At 41.2% G+C, this 14900-nt stretch overlaps 1 protein-coding gene across 3 annotated transcripts in view; it reads right to left on the bottom strand.

Annotated features, from left to right (window-relative positions):
• wwtr1 (WW domain containing transcription regulator 1) overlaps positions 1 to 14900 on the bottom strand; it is a 47228-nt gene that overhangs the window by 12003 nt on the left and 20325 nt on the right. For all 3 annotated transcript variants that reach the window (XM_020044305.3, XM_020044304.3, XM_010905772.5), the window contains exon 2: positions 3261 to 3397. In XM_020044305.3, coding sequence (XP_019899864.2) covers positions 3261 to 3397 — 137 coding nt within the window. The remainder of the gene's footprint in view (positions 1 to 3260; positions 3398 to 14900) is intronic.

The following is a 14900-nucleotide window of genomic DNA, read 5'->3' as shown; positions in this document are numbered from 1 at the left end:
TCTATCAGGTGAAATACCCCAGTGTGTCACTATGGCAGCAACATTCATGACATTCTGCCATAATGAAAGGAGATCCAATGGAGCACAAAGCCTATAGCAAATACAATATAATGTACAGTTCATTTATTTAAGTTTTACACATTTCTATCCAGTTTATTTCTTTTTTTCCTTTTTTAGTACACTGGCACTAAAAACAGTACACATAAAAGATAATAACAATTCAAATGTACACATTCCGCAGACATTCTGTATTGATGCTATTTGTTAGACATTGATCGGTTAATTAGATTTTCTTCATTGTTTTTGTACCAGCTTTGGCAATGTCAACATTTGTTTCCCATGCCAATAAAACCATTTGAATTGAAATGAGAGATTAAGGGATAGAGAGATATGGAGATAGAGAGAGAGAGAGGAGAAAGACAGAGAGATAAGGGGGAAAACATAGATGAAAGTAATGAAGGATTTCGGCTGGATTTTGTACATGTGGATTAGTTACCAATTTATGGATCCAATCCAGATTTGAGAAAAAACGAGTTTGACTTTAACTGTTGTGAAAAATGTCTTCAGATGATTTGAATAGATGATTTGTGCATTAGACCTCCTGAAGTGCTTTATAGTTCTTTATTAATGAACTTGATTTAACCTTTATGTTTTCAGGTTAGTCTCACTGAGAAATATATTTTCCAGGAGACACCAATCCAAAATTGTAGGATACGGTTTCAAAACACACTAAAACATAAAAAATGCCCTGTAGAATACACATAGAAAGGGAAGAGATGACTCGGGAAGGTTTGGTAGAACTACGGGTGAAAATATTGAAAGCCCCCCATCACTGTCCATCATACAGTTTTAGCTTTGGTGCATTCAGAGAGACAAGCTTTTGCAATTTCATGTGGTTTTGCAGTTTATTCCAACGGAAGAGCCAGACTGGAGAAGAACTGGAGCCCCTTCTTACCTTAGACACAAGCAACTAATTACAGTCCTTTAATGGAAAGGGGATAGCTGTTTCTCGGCTGGAGGATGTGGGTACACAGGTAACATTTTGTTGGCTCTGTATGGCCTAATGAATGAATATTAAACATTTAACATGACTTAGAAGAGCTAAGGAAGTATGTTTCAAGCATTAGATTTTAGTATGCATGTTCACTCTAATAAGAAACAGTAAAAAAAACATTTCAAAGGCATTTCAATTCAAGCAAGGGTGTGTAGTACACATAATTATTTTGAATTAGCCTCTACGTTCATATGCTCACAACCACACACTCACACAAATGGCAAAACAGAGAACTCACATAATTTGTTTTTAGTGGATGAAATGGGTTAGCCCAGCCTTTCAGAAAATCCCATTTTGTCTCAAAACTAAATATTTGTTCTTGCTGACTTTAAGTCAGTTTTCACCTCAGTGTCTTTTGTCATATTTGACGTTATCAAGTATGACTTACATGGATTTCATTGAGATTATCTTCACAAAATACTCAAGCGTATTGGTCGTGTTGTCACGTATTGTACTGCTGAAAGGGGTATTCCTGTCCCATTGTCTGGTATAAAGCAGAGTGAAGCGGGTTTTCTTCTAGGGTTTTCCCAGTACTTAGATGCATTTCTTCTAATCCAGAAAAACACCCCGGCCTTTGCCAATGTCAAACACACCCAGACCCTGATAAAAGCCCCTACCACGTTTCAAAATAAGCCAGGCATTGTATTTCAAGTGTATTTCTTTTATGTTTTTGTTTTTCAATTTAACTTCAGTGTCAATACAGTGGGGTGCATGTTGTAGAATATCTGCATTCCTGATATCTGTTTATTTAGTCATATATTTCTCATTTAGTCATATTACTCATGACTAAATAAATGCTACGCCCTCAGTTCTCTCATTGCATCAAATTATTATTATTATATATTTTTTTAAATCATCAATGGCCACGTGGTGACATCCCAGAGGAGTTTCCTTTCTCTCCTGCAGCTCAGTTCAGACAAAATACTTTCTATTAGATATGCCATCACTGTAAAAAATAGTAGTTATCAAACCTCTTTTGATTTTGACAGTGGTTGTTGCCTTTAATCAGTTCACCATATTGACCTAATCAAGGGTTTGAAGATTTATTGACAGTTTGAAATTGGCATGACAGCTCTGGAATAACAAAAACAAAATGCAGAGCTGGGGGTCTCTAAGGAGAGTTTGAGAACATGTTTGGCTTTTAGGAAGTTCAAAAAAGATCCCTAGTCTATGCTGTTGAATCTGTGCTTGAAAATGGATACTTGACTGAGGAAATATTTTGTATTTTTGAGGGACAGAGAAAGGGACATATAAAATAATTTAGATCCTTATTATATGACAAGTAACTGAATTCATCCAACAGACTATGTGACAAATTAGGCCCCATTTAAACCAAGGTGGTGAACTTAAAGATGTAGTCATAGACTTTTGTGAATACAATTGTTAAAACCTCAAATTTTAGGCTGGTTGTGTAATGTTGTTAATGTGTACATAATCTATTAGTAGAATCACTATCACACCTTGAAAATTTGAAGTTTGAAAGCAGATGGTTAGGATGACATGAAGCAAATATTGACACATCACATCAAAAATCGACATCAAGCACTACAGCTGACAATTTCTTAACTTGCAAATTTTAAAAAATCTTACTTTGTAAGTAAAGTAAATTTGAAAGAAAGCATAGCCTTTAGTCCATTCTTGTGTTGTTTACAAAATTGCTGATTGTGGGTGGACATACAGTAAAATGATTGGGATTTTCCACACCATATAAACTGTAATAAGAAACTCTTCAAGGCCAAAACAGAATACATTCAAACAGAGGGACAGAGAACTGTAAACTGTTCCCTCCTAAATTTTAGCCACACATAAGTACGTCAAACAACACACGGAGCCAACAATGTCGCCGTGTTTCCGTAGTCTGTATTAAGTAGGTAGCAGCCTTTCGAGTGGGGCTCACTATCCATGCTCCCAGAAAGTTGCCATCCGGTAGGTTCACTCGAACCCTAATCTTCCATAGGATTCTAAGAATTAGCTAGCTGTGTAAATCATTTCTACACCTTAGACTCAACACGCCTCTCTGGCAAAACTGATATAGCATCCGGTTGGTTCACACACATTCTCACAGGATTTGGCGTTGTTGATGAAATGGTGAAAGGACAGTGATCCACAGTCTGGGGTATGTAAACACACAGGTGTGTCGGGAGTAGGTGGGGATTGTTTTGGTTGGGTTGGCGTGTGTGGGTGCGTGCGTTTCACAGTAACTAACCTAGGTTGGGCTGGGACAAGGCCATGTTGCGTTGCTGCTGGCTGGCAGATGGCGGCGGAGCATGAAGGCTCATTTGGTTCATGGCGGCTGTCATGGTCTTACGAGGGTCGTGCCAAGTGGTGATCTTCTCCACATGACTAGAGACAGTGAGAGAGACAGTGAGAGAGAGATGGAGAGAGGGAGAGAGTGAGACAAAGAGAGAAAAAGACAGAGGCGAAGAGAGAGAGAGGCAGAGACACAGAGATAACATCAGGTTAGACAATGAAAATCCAGAACAGAGTAACTACAGGTCAGCGGGTGTTGCCTGGGTAAGTCTTCACTTCCTTCCTTCCTCCTCCTCGATGGTGGCTACTGTACACGATATTCCTGCCCTGTTACATTCTTCAACAGAAGCTCACCATAAGCAGCAGCAGGCCCAACTGGTGCTTCACTACTTCAGCTCAGTGGCTCATAATCAGAAATATGACTCAGGGCTAGCAGGCTGCCACAGTTCATCAGTTTTCTATGTGCAATATCTCCTCAGCAAAAGTAATAAGAAATCAAGATGTTTCAGCTGGACCACTAAGTTTAAGAGAGAGTTTCCAGCAAGATGCCCTAACATAGTTGATATTTAGATAAGAACATGTTTCCAGTGTAGTTCCATTTTATGTTTCATTGCCCGGTTTAACCATTTCTTTTAAAGTGGCAAAGAAAGTGATGTGTATGTTTGAGGTGTTTCATAAAATTTGCTAATTCTAAAATTTGACCAGAGAAAAACAACAAACGGCCAACTGGAAAATTGCATCATAATGGTTATTATGCCTATTTAAGGACAGACCATGAAAAATGGTGCTTAACATTTAATCCAGCTTGCATCTTAAACAGACATTGAACCTTTCTTCCCTAACAAATCCACAGGACATAAAACAATAAAGGTAAGATAAATATTCACTTTGAGGAATGACATTTAACAAATGTATATTTTAGTATGCGTGTTTCTTGTTAATTCAAACTTCCAGTAATTTTTCAAAGACTTTGCACAAAGAAATCATCTGTGTAAAGTAAATTGAACACTGAGTGAATTCCAAGCCTTTTTTTTTTTTATCATTTAGCTTGGGTTTGAGTTGTTGCACCAAACCTAGACTGCTCTGTCAACAAAGCTCTATGCTTACTATTGGCTTTCTTTGGTAACAAAAATCTGACAAACTGGAAATGTTTTGACACGTTTGAGAAAGACCCCACTCATAGACACGTACATGTAGAATAATATCGTTTTCTACTGGCAGCTCTGCACGTGGGATGTAAAACCAGTTTGTTTGCAATACAAACGGTCAGTAAGTAGTCTTGATGGGCCAAGCAAAGTATGTGTCAAAGAGATTCCAACACCATGCTACATACTGAGGTACACTTAGAGGAAACGGCAAGAGACCTGAGCAGAACAATTACCAAACAAATCGATAGCCAATATCCTGCATCATTCACCCCTACTTTTTCCCAAGGAACTTAAAAATAATTCCTATCCCAAAATAGACACTGTCCCAAAACTTTGTGCCAGAAAAGACTTCATATTGTTGTTCATTCAGTCATACACCCAAAGATATGCTAATTAATGTAGGGCATTTTACATGGTGTGAAAGTGAATTGGAAAGCACTTTGATACTAGAGAATAATAATAAAAAGTGAGGATTACTGAGGTCTGTGTGGTGCTGTCTGGTGCACATGTGGCCAGTTTGAGTCAGGGTGTTGGTGTACAAAGGGCTTCCTACACCGTGCGGTCACTCACAGGCACACTGGGAAAGGTAAAGCCCACTTCCTGTTCATCTCCACTGTAATGGGCCGATCCGCAACCCAGAAAAAAACACCACAGAACTCTTTGTAAATTGGGTTCATTAGTGGGTAAGATACGTTTTTCAAACAGAATTTAACTTCTACGTGGGCCATCTGTAAAATCTGAGAACTGTGTAGTAACACATCAAAGCTGTATATTTTGTAACTGAAATAAAGCTTTTAAATAAATGTACCTGTTATTTTTGTCAAATCAGCCAGTATATGATATGGGCATACTCGCATTGAATACATCCATCCATAACTACAGCAGGGTAGATATTTTCCTTGTTGTATTCAAGCAATTGTTTAGATTTAACAAACCTAGCCAGCCCGTCTAAGGAGAACATTATCAATATCTTCAACATACTTCAAATTAATTCCTATTCCTAAACACAAATGAAATGCAGAAGAATTGGACAACATATATTGTTGTAATCCATCTGCATTATTTAAAAATGTATATCATCAGAATGAGTGTGTTTGGGTGGATTACAATGTAGTCAGGAAGACTCCATTGTGGGGTTAGTCACCAGAAGCAACGGGGTCCAAAAAAAGAAAGAAAAAATGCAGCTGAGATTTAAATTACAAGACAGAGCTCTGTGATTTACTTTCAGTCCCTGGAGAAAACGTATGTTGAGTCAGTATGAAGGGTTACTGTAAAAAACAGTAGTCAAAAATGGGTGCAATTGTAGAGAGAAAACCCACAGACTCATCTCACTAAAAAGTGTAGGTATATTTCAACAACAAACCTCAGTCACTTCAGCAGCCCTAATGTGGGTCATCTGAAAGTAAGGCTCTAAATTATTGTTGTGGCCTGCAGCTCTACACACCAAGTCTCCAGTGGGACGACCCATTGCGGTGGGCAGGAGGGGCAGAGAATGTCAGAGGAAAGGCTGATTAACGTCGCTAAGACGCTTGGCGGCAGAGTGTCGCTACTCAGGGCATAGTCATGAAAGGCCTGTATGAGAGATCTATAGTTAATCTCTAGGGGACTATTTCGATCTCTCATGGACTGTGTGTACAAATAAATATCACCATAGATCTGTTATGGAACAATGGTTAGCGTGAGGTTACAAGCAGTATTAGTTCCCTCTGTTCTTTGCGGTTCTGATCTCCTTTGTTGAAGCACCTTTTGATTTTATTACAGCACTCAGTCGTTTTGGGAAGGAGTCCATTAGCATGTCAGATTGCGAGGACATCTACTGTGAAAAGCCCTCTTCAAATCACCCCACAGATGTTCAATTGGATTCAGGTCTACGCTCTGGCTGGGCAATTCCAAAACGTTAATCTTCTTCTGGTGAAGCCATGCTTTTGTGGATTTGGATATGTGCTTTGGGTCGTTGTCATGCTGAAAGGTGAACTTCATCTTCAGCTTTCTAACTGACACCTGAAGGTTTTGTGCCAAAATTGCCTGGTAATTGGAACTGTTCATAATTCCCTCCACCCTGACTAAGGCCCCAGTTCCAGCTGAAGAAAAACAACCCCAAAGCATGATGCTGCCACTACCATGCTTCACTGTGGTTATGGTGTTCTTTGGGTGATGTGCAGTGTTGTTTTTGTGCCAAACATACCTTTTGGAATTAAGGCGTTCAACCATGACATTCAACCATGGTTTTATCAGACCATAACACATTTCCCACATGCTTTTGGGAGACATGATGTTTGTTTTTGCAAACTTCAGCTGGGATTGGATGTTTCTCTTTGTAAGAAAGGGCTTCCGTCTTGCCACCCTACCCCATAGCCCATTCATATGAAGAATACGGGAAATTGTTGTCACATGAAGCACACAGCCAGTACTTGCCAGAAATTCCTGCAGTTCCTTTAATGTTGCTGTAGGCCTCTTGGAAGCCTGCCTGACCAGTTTTCTTCTCGTCTTTTCATCAAATTTGCGATTGGTTAATTTTGAACACAGCTACATCCCCGGTTATAAGAGGGTATCCACACTTATGCAACCAGTTTATTGTAAGGTTTTTATTTTTCATTTTTTCCCCCTCGAAAATTTCAGTTTGTTTTTCAATTGAATTGTTCACATTATAGGTCACATTAAAAGTGGAAAACAGAGAACTTAATGGAGCATTTGACCAAATAGACTTTAGAATAATCGGAGTAGATCTTCAGTCAGGTTGGATCTGCAGCTAGAGCAATTCTATATAAGGGTAGATCTAAATTAGGGTAGATCTATAGTTAGGGCAGATCCTAGACCTGTGCTTGGGGTTGAGCAGCAGCTGTCTTGCCGCAGTGGGGGTGGGGTGTGGGCCCCTACATTGACCCCCAGCCACCAGTCTACCTACGCCTCAATGTGGAGAGGTGGTTGTCCTCCAAGCCATAATACGAACATCTAATCACCTCTGAACAACAGTGGAGCAGCCTGCCTCCCTGTCCTTTTCAAAGCAGAAGACGCCTGGTCCTGTCTCTCAGCCAAACTGAATCTGAAGACCTGGGGTTGAAGCCATCAACAGGATGGCATGGCACGGGGTCTTAACCCCCACCCTGTGTCTTCTGGGAGATGACAAGGCTGGGTAGGCGGGGGGAAGCAGCAGAGGCCCTGGTATGGGGGGGGGGGGGGGGGGTTGGGAGCACATTGTTTACGGAGGAAACGGGAACAATGGCAGGAGCACTGAAACGGGACGGCCTGTTGGCTGAAACAACACAGCCCCCCTCCCGTCCACTCACACGCCTCACTCTCAAGCACACCTCATTACTCACCAGAGTTAACCATAAACAGTCTCTTGGATAAGCTGCTTTATCGCCGTCTATCCTTCACCCCAAACCACCCCCCCCCCCCCGGGTCTTACATGCTGATTGGCCGGATCTACAGACCTGGGCGTGACCATAACACCACCCAGATAATATGCCGCCTGTCCCGTGATTTGGGATAGAAGCCTGCGTTGCATTAAAATAACCATTCATACTTACATTTCCGTTTGAGAAATCCAGGAATATGAGGCAGTAGAGGGGTGCTGGGTAAAACGTTTTCAGCCCCACCCTCACCTCCCATGCAGGACTGCCATTCCTCATGCACTGGACAGCCAGCCAGTTTCTCAAGAAATACACTGCATTCGAAGATGTTGACCACTATCCTTACACACACACACACACACACACACATCATTGCGCCGGCTTACTGCGTGGTTATTGCGATGGCTCTGTTATTGCCAAAGAGAAGCCACCCGATTGCGTTACAGAAGCCACCCGGCTAGTCGCCAGATAGGTGAAATGCAGTTCAGTCAGGCACTGTTAACAAACAGTCCTGAACTCAGGAAATGTCTCTGGCTGGTAGCCACGGAAAGTCAACAAATACCAGACGTTGTTTGGCTTTTTCCTCGACAGCTGGACAAAGCGGCATGACTACGACAACACACACTGGGCAATATGGACACCTTCATCCAGACTAGAGAAAAACGGTGAAGCATCGATGAAGCATCTGGCACCAGATGCTTCATCGATAACCACAATGAGCTCTCCCTAGCATGTAACCATCATGGAACATTCGCTATCACCCAAACCCTGCCAAAAAAACAAGTTGGTTTATTGTTGTCTCACTGTGTAGTCTCTATTTAGGTCTCTTGTCTAGTGCCTGTCATATGTGTTGATTCTTCCTTTGACTCTTCCATGGACCTGAACATGCCCGTCAGGTTTACTGTAGAGTCTGGCTTTTCTCTCAGTACACAGTCAGCAGCTGCTTCGATTCCTGCTAAGCAGGTCACAAGTTTAGTCTGCCTGTTGCTAATCTCTTGGTTAACAGGCCTTTTGAATATCACATTCATCTCTCACTAAGCCAAAAAACTAATGTTTCTCTAAGGCAGCATGAAGAAAATTGTGCCTAGTTTCCACTGGTGCTAAACACTGGTGTTTTACCCTAAAGTCCAGAAATGTTTCAGTTTCCACTGATACAGGCCAGCGCCAGTTGGCCACTAGGCCATGGCCGAGGGTCCCGGCTCTCACTTGGTGCCAAGTCCTGGACTTTAGGACTTAGGGCGGGGTTTGCGGGTTGACGCGTTGTGCTGCAAGAACGCATGTTGTGCTATTCAGATAGCAATGTGTAGGCTTCTCGTAAGGGTTTTCATCCTAACAAACAGATCCCTGATAAAATAAAGAAAATAAAGCTACAATACAGGGAAGCAAAGAGTCACAACGGAAAGAGTTGGAATGACTGAAGGTGGTACGATGCCATTTACTCAATAGACCCAAAAAAGGTACCAGTCAAGACTAGTTCAGCCTGCCCGCAATTAAAAGTGATAACTTGCTGACCCCTCTGGATTCAAACCTGGGTCTCCCACATGACAGGCGATGTCCTTAACCACTACGCCAAGGTGCTATACATTTGCCCAGTATCTCGACATCAGATAACTTTGTCACGTATTAACATCACGCCAAGATTGAATATTTCACTAGACACCATTAAGCATTGTGTTAAACTGACTAACGTTTAATCTATAAAATGTATAGCTTTTGCCACTGGCTGTTTTAACAGCTTATTAACCAGTAATAGGCTTACTAGTATCTACTGACGTATTACTTGGAACTGAGCGATTTCTAGCGAGACTGAAATTTAACAATATACTGTCAAAGCTATTTCATTTCAAGGCACAAAAACGTTTGTTTTTCTTTCATTCGTGAATAACATTGATACAATAACTACGAAAAAGTCAGTTATCGTCACCTATATTGATGAAGTGAAAAGACGAGAGAATCGTGGAAATCGCTACTCTTTTACTGCCCAAGGGGTTTTGATCTAGCCTATATTACCCCAAAAAGCAAATACGTACTTCGAAGATCCACCAGAAATAGTCACAATATAACGGTAAACAGTTTTAGTTTAGGCTTATTACAACGTAGCTACTGAAGGATGTATCCAGCAAAGTTTCTGTCTATACTGAACAAATCTTAATGCTTAATTTGTTTTGACTGTGATGAGATTCGAATGCAGGACTTATTATTTGCAGATTTGCGACTCTAACCACTACGCTATTTAACAAGGGGTAGTCAGTCAATCACTCAGTAAGAGACATTCGCTGTTCTTGACCGGTACCGCTAACACGGTCCGGGCAAAAACGGTGCGCTGAGACCAAGACGTAGCCTGCAGAACCTATAACAACACAAAGTTCCCTCAGAATTCTCCCGAATCCTTGTTTTAAAATGTAGATAATTTTGACAGAATACTTAATACAAAATAATAATAAAGAATAATATATAACGAAAACACTGGCTTACAGTTGCAGTGTTCAATGCAGGTGGAGAAGAAGTCAGTCACAAGAGTTTGAGGAAGAAATTTGTTTTATTACTCAAGTTCAAACACTGTATTATAAACAAACTGTGCATGGCGTTATTATTTTATTTTACTACCAAAAAATATTGCGGGTTATTTTTTTAACCGGAAAAACTAAACCAAAGTCTAGAGCCAACATTAGCATACATCACCTGTGTAGCCCTGGTACCAGGATAAAGGACCAGTGGAAATGCAGTATTGGAGAATGGTGGAGTGCCAATAGAAGACCACCATGGTGCTTTGTTGTAAACAGCAATGAAATGGAAGGCGAATGAAGGAAATGGTTACTGTAGAAGATGTGAATACTGTGGTAGAGAACTACAGGATGCCTGTGGCTGAATGCTTAGGAATTTTTGTGTGAAAGTATACTGGGTTCCGTCCAAGCATGATCTTATACACTGATGAAATCTGAGGCAGATATTCTGCTTTCTGAGATCTAATGGTAAGATCCTACAACCTCTCAAACATTCTCCAATAGCATAAAGACACATGTTGACAGTTCAGGAAATAAAATGACTACAACAATAAAGATGCATCCTTTCTGGTAAAACAATATTCTCTATGTAATTAGGTCCGAATAAGGATTTGGGACTAACCATTCTCCGTCCACTGACCACATCAGAGAGTGACAGGGTGGTGTTGGAATGAACAGCATTCCCATTCCATTCCCGTTCCTTCCCAGTAACCTTAATCAGAGGCGCGGTGTGACCAAGCAGGAGTGTATTGGTTTTCCCATGAGGCAAGACTCCAGAGCTCTGGTTACAAGGGGAATTCCCCCTGTCACCCACACAATGGAAACCCCACACTGCGTGTAGGAGATTTGGGCACTATGGGAACAGGACGTTCAGGTCTGTCCATTTGTTTCTGTCTGCCCTGGGACCATGCAGCCAATTCAAAATGTAAAGTTTGAGGAGGTTCGTTATTTCAACCCCCCCTCCTTTGGTCCCCAGGAAAGACCTGGAGAAATGTCAATCTCTGATATTCTAAAGCTGAAATGCGCCAGAATCAGAACTGTTTCATTCAACTACAACAGATGAGAGGAGTGGCCAGGAGAAAGGAAGCAAAAATTTGACATACTAATAATAGGCCTCCCAATTGGTCTGCCTGCTACAGCCTGGCTGCCACCAGGGGTGAATAGCACTAGCTGGCTTGGCACAGGAATTGCATGCCCTTGGCACAGGCCCTCGGGCATGTTAGAGCTAGCAGGGACTAGCCCTGATTGACCACAGTCAGAAATGAGAAGTACGTTAGCAGCGAATCCTACATGATGTTAGATGTGGTAGTTTGGTCTTCTCTGCACTTTGGTACTAACATGAGGCCTTTTAATTCTAAATCTCAAACCAAGTTGGTCATTTTTAAAAGTACAATGTTTGGCACCGACGGTTAGTATCGTGAAGTTGTGGTCTGGGGTGATCCAGTGGTCTGTTCCACTGCTGTGGCATGGGTTCAGGTCTGACAGCGGGAAACTCTCATCACTTTCCTGTCCAATAAAGCATGTAGTAGACCATACTGTGGCATGAACCGCTCAAATGAGGAAAGAGAAACCAAAGGCCATCATTACTTTAAGACATTAAGGTAAGCCAATCCGGAAACTGTTAAGAACTTTGAAAGTTTTTTCATTTGCAGTCGCAAAAACAAACAAGTAACTGCACCTCAGATTGCAGCCCAAATAAATGAATGCTTCACAGAGTTCAAGTAAAATACATCTCATAATCAACTTTTCAGAAGACACTATCAGGCCTTCATGGTCAAATTGCTGCAAATAAATCAATAAGAAGAGACTTGCTTGGGCCAAGACACACAACAAAAGGACATTAGACCAGTGGAAATATGTCCTCGGGGTTGATGAGTCCAAAGATTTTTGGTTCCAACTGCCATGTCATTGTTTGATAGAGTGAGAACGGATGATCTCTGCATGTGTGGTTCCCACTGAAAAGCATGGAGGTAGTGTGATGGTGTGGGGGTGCTTTGCTGGTATATATTTAGAATTCAAGGGGTACTCAATCATCATGCAGTGATACGCCATCCCATCTTGTTTACACAGTGAGACTATCATTTGTTTTTCAACAGGACAATGAACCAAAACACCTCCAGGCTGTGTAATGTCTATTTGCTCAAAAAAGAGAGTGATGGAGTGCTGCATCAGATAACCTGGTCTCCACAATCACCCAAACCCAAACTAATTGAGATGGTTAGGGATGAGTCGGACCGCAGAGTGTGCAGCATTTGTGGGAACTCATGAGCTAAGTGACTACCGCATGAAGCTGATTTAAAGAATGCCAAGAGTGTGCAAAGGGTGGCTACTTTGAAGAGTCCAAAATATATATGCATTTTAATTTGTTTTCAATTTTATTCTACAATGGAGAAAATAGTCAAATATAGAAATACCCTTGAAATAGTAGGTTTGTCCAAACTTATATCAGACGGAAATGACATCCATACATGTAATTGGTTGCATGGAAAGTTGAACAAGTTCCTACTCAGATCTACCTCAGCTGTTGCAAAGCACTATGGGTGGCTCCTCTTCTTACAAGAGGACAACTGGTCATTTGGGAGAGGTGAGAGGGCGTAGAAGGGGGTGGGAGGCAAATGGGTGCACTAGAACAGCAGCTGTTGATGGGCTGTCTAACTATAGATCTGTAGCCGGCTAGGCTTGAGGGCACATACACGCACACATGCACGCACACACAGTGAGAGAGGTCACTCTGTTGCTTTAAGGGCCATGGGGACCTCCAACAGAGACAATGACCATCATTTAACTGCCCAAATACCCAACACTACTCCTACACTTCACCTGAAATAAAAGGCTGGAATCACATCCCTACTTACACAAACACTAGACCTCATGCCGGAAGCTGGCATCACCACCCACAGAGGTACAGTAGGGACTGGTTTGGTGAGTCAGACAGATTTCATAGAATCAGACGCATCCATTCTACACTAGGAAGGCAAAATGTGTCTTTAAAACCTCATTTGAATTCCAGGGGTTTGTGTTCCCCTACGGTTCCGGCCATCGAGACCTGACTGGTTCTTCTAGTGCCACAGACTGCTTGGTCAAAATCTGACATATGTTAATAGCATTACAGCTCAGCTTAAGTCTTTCCAGTAATTTTTTCATAACAAAAGTAATGAAGTAGTATGACATCACACTTCAGTTTAGGAAAAGGACAGACACGCAATGTACACAACATTTCATCACCCCTTCTATTCACTCACTCCCTCTCCTTGACCAATCGCAACAAAGTTCAGAGCAGCATGAGTCTCCCATGTTTCCAGGATGTGGTCGACTTGATCTATCCTTTACAGAGCCACAGGAGACAAACCAATAACTCACACAGGTCTGGAACAGGGTTTATTAAGCTTTAATGTGCCAAGTATGTAGAATCAGAAAGCCTGGTCTACACCAGAAACCACATTACAGTCCAATGACACACAGGGCAATTCACAACAAAAATCAGGAATATCAACAGCATCTGAGAAGGCGGACTGAGCATGTTCAATGAACTCTGTGTGTTTCTGTGTCTCAGTCTGAGTCAGAGGCGTGTGAAGGAGAACAGACAGTTGTTTTACTGAACAGTAGCACTGACGATTAGAAGTTGGGAGGTTTTGTTTCTATAGCAACTAAGCTGGTCATGCAGGCAGGCGATGGGCGAAGGACATCTGTGACAAGTAGATGAGTTCGGGGGGAACAGTGGGTGCTGCTAGATTAACAGTTAAGGGTGTTGGACGGTAAGCAAAATGTTGCAGGGTCACAGTCAGAGTTAGGGAGTAACGGATTACATGTAAAAAAAACAAAAAAAAAAACAGTAACTGTAATCCATTACGTTACCACGACAAAAATATTGTAATTGGATTACAGATAAATTTTTTCAAATGTATGATTACTTTTGGATTACTTCAATGCAAAATAATTATGACACCCCGTTGTATGTTTGAATTTATTATTTAATGTTATATAAACATCGTTATTTGAAACAAAATATGAATTGCGCGCATCAGTTGTGTGCCTCGGTCACGCGCGCAAAGGTGGGCGCATAACCAGTTTAGTGATGGAGGAAGCACTACTTAAAATGTCTCTGGTTTTGGTTGGTGGGATGGCTGGTAAAAAAAAGAGTATATCTTCAATAATATTAGCAGAGTCATATAAAATGTTATTTAGTTATCTACTCAACGCATCATTCTCAGAACAATGATAGACAATAGACCTGAAAAAACATCTCAAACTATAGAGGCACCCATTTGTCTCATACAGACGAAAGGTGTGCTCACACGTCTAATCTTCTGCTTTAAAAATGTGGGGAAAAGAGGCGGGACAGTATGGAGCCAAATTGAGCTCAAATGTATTGACTGCAAGAAAAGAAAAACATAACTGAAATATTTCCTATTGTGAAAAAACCGCGAGACCAACTAAACAATTAAATTACCCTTCAAATATATTTTTTCCGAAGCTGGTTTCTGTCATTTACTGTAGTTTGTATCACGCTAATGTAAATTCAAGAGTTTGTTTTTAAAATAAGTTTGTTTTTAGTTAGTTATTTAATGCTCTAAAAACGGTGGTGTGACGT

Source organism: Esox lucius, chromosome 8, assembly GCF_011004845.1.
Source record: "Esox lucius isolate fEsoLuc1 chromosome 8, fEsoLuc1.pri, whole genome shotgun sequence".
In the NCBI taxonomy this organism is placed as follows: Eukaryota; Metazoa; Chordata; class Actinopteri; order Esociformes; family Esocidae; genus Esox; species Esox lucius.
This window is presented reverse-complemented; position numbering and strand designations above follow the sequence as displayed.